Source organism: Mauremys reevesii, linkage group 1 (genome assembly GCF_016161935.1).
Source record: "Mauremys reevesii isolate NIE-2019 linkage group 1, ASM1616193v1, whole genome shotgun sequence".
Classification (NCBI taxonomy): domain Eukaryota; kingdom Metazoa; phylum Chordata; order Testudines; family Geoemydidae; genus Mauremys; species Mauremys reevesii.
This window is the reverse complement of record NC_052623.1, coordinates 204,866,754-204,874,423: the sequence shown is the minus strand read 5'-3', so window position 1 is coordinate 204,874,423 and position 7,670 is coordinate 204,866,754. Positions and strand designations below refer to the sequence as shown.

General features: G+C 49.6%; 1 protein-coding gene across 5 annotated transcripts; it reads right to left on the bottom strand.

Annotated features, from left to right (window-relative positions):
* Positions 1 to 1,010: 1,010 nt before the first annotated feature.
* Positions 1,011 to 7,031, bottom strand: LOC120368700 (apovitellenin-1-like). Of its 5 annotated transcripts, none has more exons than XM_039481088.1 (4): positions 6,723 to 7,031; positions 4,842 to 4,970; positions 3,505 to 3,667; positions 1,011 to 1,413 (listed from the first exon to the last, which is right to left on the bottom strand). In XM_039481088.1, exons 2-4 carry the CDS (start codon positions 4,900 to 4,902, stop codon positions 1,305 to 1,307), a joined length of 333 nt encoding a protein of 110 aa, XP_039337022.1. In that variant the 5' UTR covers positions 4,903 to 4,970; positions 6,723 to 7,031; the 3' UTR covers positions 1,011 to 1,304. The 5 variants fall into 5 exon arrangements, with proteins under 5 accessions (XP_039337022.1, XP_039337033.1, XP_039337063.1 ...); XM_039481099.1 differs by lacking the exon at positions 6,723 to 7,031 and adding an exon at positions 6,576 to 6,683; XM_039481129.1 differs by lacking the exon at positions 6,723 to 7,031 and adding an exon at positions 6,309 to 6,378.
* Between the last annotated feature and the right edge of the window lie 639 nt (positions 7,032 to 7,670).

The window sequence follows — 7,670 nt, the reverse complement described above, 5'->3', positions numbered from 1 at the left end:
CACTCAAAAGGGAAACCACTCAACTTGTAGGACCACTGTATTTTTTGCCCTTTGCTTCTCTTCCTTCTCCATTCTCTTTTCTGTTTCTCCCCATTTTCCATCTCCTTTTTTCCTTCCCTTTTCATTCCATTCCATGTAGCAACTCCCAATTCCTCCCCGTAGGCTTCCATCCCCTTCCCCATTCCATCTGCTAAAATGATCAACAATGACATAGTTAATACTGACATTAAAGTAACATTGGGCTTTACATTTAACACCCCAATGAAGTGAATGCCCCGGTCCCCAATAACACATCCCAGAATCAGTGCTGCAAACGGACTTGGGAAGACATCATTCCATTGATTTACACCTGCTTCATATTTGGAAGGTTAACATATCATTTTTAATAAAAGCTTTTTGTCTGTCTTAGTAAGGAGTTCCTAATCACTAGGCCATCCTGCCTGCCTGCTGGAATGATAAGAGAATTAAAAACCAGACTACCTGTGTTCTATTCCAATTTCTGTCACAAAATGCCTTGGACAAGTCACTTACCCTCTCTGACATCAGTTTACCGACCTGTAAATTGGAGATATGTTTCCCCACCCACATGAGGGCGTGTGTTGAGGCTGAGATAAATTACTGTTTTCAAAGTGATTTGGTATTTGTAGATAGAAGGTACTTTAGTGTGCTAAACTGTAGTATTTATCCATTGATGTGTGTGCGAGTAGTTTCTGGTGCTGGAACCTATCTGACAGGGTTTGAAGCACTACAGGACTGTCTTTGGACTGTTACAGCTGGCTTGCTACCAAGTGCCCCCAAAAGACTACACTACAGGTCAGGTGACCCCCTACGAGGAAGGTGGTGAGGGGAAGTGTCTGATTTTGGTTACACTTGTCTGGATGATGCTTAGTATCACTTCCCTTACATCATATCAGCTCTCACAGCAGCAGAACAAGATGTTATAAAACCACTATCCACTTAAACATTTAATGCAAAGGAGGAAACAACTGAACTATAAACACATCCAAAACTTTATTGGGGTGAGGTGGAAGGTCAACAAATTGTTGAAGGCGAAATTAGGTTTCAAGATTCAACTACAGAATCGGTCTTCCTTCTATTCCCTTTCCCACATCCAGCAGCTACTTTGATAGTGCATCCCTCCCCACCCCTGGAGACAGGTTCTCTGCTCTTTGAAGCTGGTATTCTCACCCCTTCTAGTGACATCATCAGGGACAACAATTCTATGGTAGTAGCTGATCTCACTTCATGAGGATAAGGGACGCTGCACATTCTAATTACTCATGTCAAGTGGCCTTATCTCAGTTCTACTGCTGGGCTGAGGCTTCCTCTTTCTTCTTCCACAGACCTGTTAATTTTTCCATCAGCTGTTCTGCCAGCACACTGATTTTAGAGGTCTCCTTCATCAGGAAGTTCCTGTAGGAGACAGTAACACATCAGTAAAGTACATGTGTGGGTGGGGTACCCGCTGTTTCTATATTCAGAAGGCTGCCACTCTCTCATATTTGCCGGTGGGACAAATTAGTCCTGGCAAATTAGTCCATTAATATGGCTGTGGGACTCTTGAACTGCCCTGTAGGGATTCAGGAAGCAAAATAGGTGTGTGGCTGTGAGTAGCAATATGGAACTGTGTATCCCCCAGGTGGGCACACTTCTTGTTTCTGCCTGCCATCATCTGTTACCTGGGGAATAGATATTTACCTCCTGAAACACACCTGCTTTCCTTGAAATTTTTTTTTTTTATTTTTTCATTTGAAAACTGAAAAATTCTGCCCAACCCCCCCAATTCTTCTAATTTTGACAGGAGAGATAACATGGTCCAAGCAGCTCTATTGATAAGGTTAGTTCTAGAGCAGGGGCAGGCAAACTTTTTGGCCTGAGGGCTGCATTGGGTTTTGGAAATTGTATGGAGGGCTGGTTAGGGGAGGGGGTCGTTGCCCAGCTCCCACCTCCTATCTGCCCCTCCAGGACTCCTGCCCCATCCAGCACCTGTTCCCTGATTGCTCCCCCAGACCCCTGCCCCATCCACACCCCCCCACTCCCTGTCCCCTGACTGCCCCCAGACCCCTGCCCGATCCAACCCGTTCTGTCATTCCTGCCCCTGCCCCTGGGACCCTTGTCCCATCCAACCATCCCTTCTCTCTGTCCCATGACTACCCCCGAAACCCCTGCCCCCTGACCACCACCCTGAATTCCCCTGCCCTCTATCCAACCTCCCCTGATCCCTGCCCCCTTACCGCACTGCCTGGAGCACTGGTGGCTGGCGGCGCTACAGCCACGTCGCCCAGCTCGAGATGGGCCACGCTGCCGCCGCCACCACCACGCAGCTCAGAGCACTGGGTCAGGCTCGGCTCTGCAGCTGCGCTGCCCCAGGAGCTCACAGCCCTGCTGCCCAGAGCACTGCGCCGGCGGCGGAGCAAGCGAGCTGAAGCTGCGGGGCAAGGGGGACAGCAGGGGAGGGGCCGGAGGCTAGCCTCCCGGGCAGGGGCGGCTCTAGGCACCAGCAAAACAAGCTGGTGCCTAGGGCGGCCAAATCTAGGGGGCGGCAGGCTGGGCCGGCGGACCTGCCGCAGTCATGACTGCGGCAGCTCAAGCGGAGCCGCCGGACCCGCGAGCCGTCCGCAACCGCGGGGGTCCAGCCGAGCCATGCGGGACCAGCGGTCCCTCTGCAGTCATGCCCGCGGGAGGTCCGCTCCTCCCGCGGCTCCGGGGCGCCTCCCGCGCATGACTGCTTGGGGCGGCCAAAACGCTAGAGCCGCCCCTGCTCCCGGGCTAGGAGCTCAGGGGCCGGGGGGAAGGAGAGAACATGGTCCAAGCAGCTCTAAGGTTAGTTCTACAGTCACTCTTAGAACAGAGATTTTCTGATCCCCATTCTTCTGCTTTAGACCAAGAAATGTAATCAAGTGCTTAAGTAGGAAGGACAGATCACAGATACAAATGGCTAGAAGTTCTCATTTATTTTAATTATACATTTGACAATCACTCAAAAAACAAAACCATACGAACATCAGTTACCATCTGGCTTTTCATTGTACAGCTGGCACAGTGGAATGACATTGTAGAAAAATAGTACAAGGCACATTGTAGAGATTAAATAAGATGCAGAACTACAAAAGGGCTTGTCTTCATAGCAGCATTAGCTCAAGATAATTTGAATGTTGCCCCTAACTTGACTCCCACACATGTGCAAAAATCTCTAGCCTGATTTACACTCTGGGATTTCCTTCCAGCATCACAGTTCTCAGACCATCATAAATAGACAGTACAAGGTCATCTGCATCCAGACATATCCAATGAAGCTGATCAATCAACAAACATATGTATGCAACAGGGTGAGGGGGGAGTGGAGGATGAGGAGAAATATGCTTTGGTATACGGGTTTCATAATGTTTACTCTATGATGAATGGTTCTTTTTGTTGTCCCAAAGATCTCTCTGTATGGAAATGTAGTTAATCCTCCCCATTCCCTCACAAGCCACCTCAGGAATAGAGGAAACCTTTTCATACCTGATCTCAAGGATTACTGGAGTCTGAACAGCATCTGCCAAGAACTGACCAGCTTTCGGGGACACTTTGTTCACAGATTCATACATGTAAAATGCAATTGAATCCGGTATGATCAGCCAGTCACGACGAACGTGTCTCTTTGAGATTGCCTTAGCACCCACTTCTGGGGAGGAGGAAGAGAATATTAACCATCTTTAACGACCATTTTCCATGCTAGCACTGAGCTCTCCCAAGAAGTGCAGTGGAAGAGATCAGCTGGAAGACTGTAGTAGGATTCAAAGTCTCCCCAGAATTCAAAGGCCAGTGTCCAAGTGTAGGATCCACACACTAGAACAGAGGTACACAAACTACGCCCTGCCCGGCCCCTGAGCTCTTGGTCCAGGAGGCTAGCCCCTGGCCCCTCCTCCGCTGTTCCCCCTCCCCTGCAGCCTCAACTTGCTGGTTCTGCCGCCGGCGCAGTGCTCTGGGCAGCAGGGCTGTGAGCTCCTGGGGCAGCGCAGCTGCAGAGCCCAGCCTGACCCAGTGCTCTGAGATGCGTGGTGGCGGCGTGGCCCATGCCCAGCTGGGTGGCGTGGCGGTAGTGCCACCAGCCACCGGTGCTCCAGACAGCACGGTAAGGGGGCACAGAGCAAGGTGGGTTGGATAGAGATCAGGGGAGTTCAGGGTGGTGGGCAGGGGTGTGAATAGGGGTTGGGGGGAACAGGAGGCTGAATGGGGCAGGGGACCCGGGGGGCAGTCAGGAAGGAGGGGGGGTTGGATGGGATGGCAGGGGGCAGTCAGGGGCAGGGGTTCCGAGGGCGGTCAGGGGACAGGGAGAAGGGGTGGTTGGATGGGGCAGGGGTCCCCGAGGGGCCATCAGGGAATGGCGGGGGGGTTGGATGGGACAGGAGTCCCGAGGGGGGCAGATAGGAGGTGGAGGCTTGGCCAGGACCCCCTCCCCTAACCAGCCCTCCATACAATTTCTGAAACCTGATGCAGCCCTCAGGCCAAAAAGTTTGCCCGCGCCTGCTCTAGAACACTGGTTCTAGGCTACAAACCTTCATTCTCTACATGTAGCAGAAACTTGAGCAGCACAGCCAGCGTTCTCATACCTGTGCATGCAGTGGGAATTAGACAGCAGAACACAGTGCTAAGATACTCCCCGCTAAGCCATGTGTGTGGGAGGATGCACTAGTAACTGGCTTCACACTCCCAGTCACAATGAAAATTCATGCCCTCTACCCTCTACCACCAGGCGTTAATCCTAGTTCATGGCTGGGATAGACTTGTGCAAAGCAGCTTAAGTGCATATCAAGCTGAGGAATATCCCCACCAGCCTGAAGGGTTTTAAGACTTACCAGAGAGACTGGTGCTGAGGAGCAGAATCAGAGTCACCGCCAAAGCCTTGGACAGAAGCATGGTTTGCAGCACAAGCTCAAGGCAGTACCCTCAGAAACCAGCTGGAGGCACAATTAAACCCTTTGATACTGAATAGAGAAAAACAGTATACCCCGAATTAACAACAGGCAACAAGTCAAAGAGAGACATCAAGATCATTCTTGCATTATATCCTTTACCTCCTTAAAAGATGAGGACATTCACTGCAAAAAGCTAATAGTGTTATTTCCCCTATCTGGTACCATGAATATGCATAATTAGCAAGAACATCCAAGCATACATTAGATATGTTAAAGCAAAAATGGTTTATCCTAAATAAGAGTTACATTTACATGCTTCACGATAAAGCCAACCACTAACCCAGGGGTCAGCAACCTCTGGCACACGGCTCGCCAGGGTAAGCACCCTGGTGGGCCGGGCCAGTTTGTTTACCTGCTGCGTTTGCAGGTTCGGCCGATTGCGGCTCCCACTGGCTGCGGTTCACCGCTCCAGGCCAACGGGGGCTGCGGGAAGCAGCGTGGGCCGAGGGATGTGCTGGCCGTGGCTTCCCGCTGCCCCCATTGGCCTGGAGTGGCGAACCACGGCCAGTGGGAGCCATGATTGGCCAAACCTGCAGACGCAGCAGGTAAACAAGCTGGCCTGGCCCGCCAGGGTGCTTACCCTGGCGAGCTGCGTGCCAGAGGTTGCCGACCCTTGCACTAACCTAACACAGGGGTCAGAAAGACACTTCCCCCAGGGGCAGGTAGTTTCTTAAATTGTATACTATATTGTTGCACCTTCCTCTAAAACTACTGTCAGCCATAGGATACTGAATCAGATGGCCTGAACTGATCTCTTGTTTGTATTTCTATGGTTGAGAAATGACCTGCCTGGGAGTCCAAAAGAGTTTCTCTTGGCATGTTCATGCTGGGGATAATTAAGAGCAAAAACATTGTTTATGCAGTTAACACTCTAAGCACAAATCCTGCTTTGTTCTCATCCAAGCTTCTCTCTCTGGACATTATTTTCTGCTTGGTCAAGTGAAAAGCTAATACGAGGCCAAGCCATGGGGGTAAAATTAAATACGCTTTTAAAACACAGTGGATTTCAAAGGGCACATGCTGGAAGATAATTTAAATCGAAGCACGTTAACTTTCGAGTTAAGTTACAATACCTCTAGTCAAATCAAATCATTTCAGTGCTAAGACTCCCCATGGCATGCTGGGCTGCCAAGTCTGAGGGTTTTGCTAAACTAACACCAGGTGGCTACCAGGGGATTCTCACCGTTAGCCTGCATACTTAAGGCTGCTTCTCTCCACAGCACCTTCCTAGTCCATATTAGAAGCTATGCTGCAGATGGCAACCAGACAGCTGCTGGTTACTAGCTGTCAAAGTGACAGCTATTGCTTAGGTAGCTTCCTCTCTGTTAGTCCTGGAGCCACATTCACCTCTATGGACCGAAGGTATAACATGCATCCATGTGGTCATGAAGGGGTAGGGAATCTCTCCTCTTTAAAGCCTGGAGCTCTGCTGGTGGAGGCTGCTTGGGAAAAAGCACTGGATCAGCACACCTCTTCCTGCACTGGCCCTACCCTGCTTTTGGAAATGCGCCAGCTGACTCCAGGTCCCTAGTGGGAGCAGGGATTGCAGATAGTTTTTGCCCATGCACCCCCATTCCAGGGAGCATTAGTGCCTTGGGGTGGTGGGCTACCAACCTGGGTGAATCCAGCCCTCAGTCTGTAAGAAGAAATTAGGTAGAAACAGCCTCCCCGTTCTACTCCCTCCTGCACACATTCTGTATAGACACCCATCAGTTACAAGGTTCGCACAGCTGGAAACGGCAGATGGAATGTTGCTCTTACCTCGCTCTCTCCCTCTGGCAGAGGCAGGGGTAGACGTGTGCCAGAAACACAAGCACTTACACAAAGTTAATATAGAGACAGCAAGCGGGTCAGAGGTCATGCTTGGCTCCACATTGGCTCTTTCACAACAAGGGTCAGATGAGTGGGATGGGCAGGAGGTACAGAGTCCCAAGTCCTGCGCGGAGCAGGATTGGGTAATGGCGGGTCAGTCTAGCTGAGACTAGATCCTGAGCCTTTAGCTAGTGTTTGCTTCGTACCCTACCCCCCATTCCCACTGAGCACCTATGCAAACAGCAGCTATATTCTCCTCTTCTTACACTATGTATTTCTAATGAAGTCAGTCAGTCATTTAGTATGTTCTCTCACATATGGAAAAAGCAAAGAGTTCATTTTAAAACAAGACCCAATTAATAAGCACATCATAGTACTATTTACCTCTGTTGTCACTTATAAGCTCAAAGCAGTTTACAACCACAGGATAAGTATCATCTCATTTGACAGACAGTGAGGGAAACTGAGACAGAGGGATTTGTAAAGTGACTTGATTAAGGTCTTGTAATTCTCTGTCAAAATTATTTCTTGATGGAGACTGCATTTTAAACAAAAGCAAGGCTCATGTCCTCAAAAGTATTGATTTCATTGGGAATTTGGCACCTCAATACGAGTAATGGGGAAATATTTGGGGATCTGGGTCTCAGTGTCTGCTTTCCTTGAAAAATTTCAATTTTTCCATTTGAAAACTGAAAAATTCTGACCAACCCCGATTTTTCTCATTCTGACAAAAAGTCAAAATTTTCCGGGGGAAGGAGAGAACATGGTCCAAGCAGCTCTAAGGTTTGTTCTAAGAGTGACTCTAGAACTGAGATTTTCTGATCCCCATTCTTTTGCTTTAAGCACTTGATTACATTTCTTGGTCTAAGTAGGAAGGACAGATCACAGATACAGATG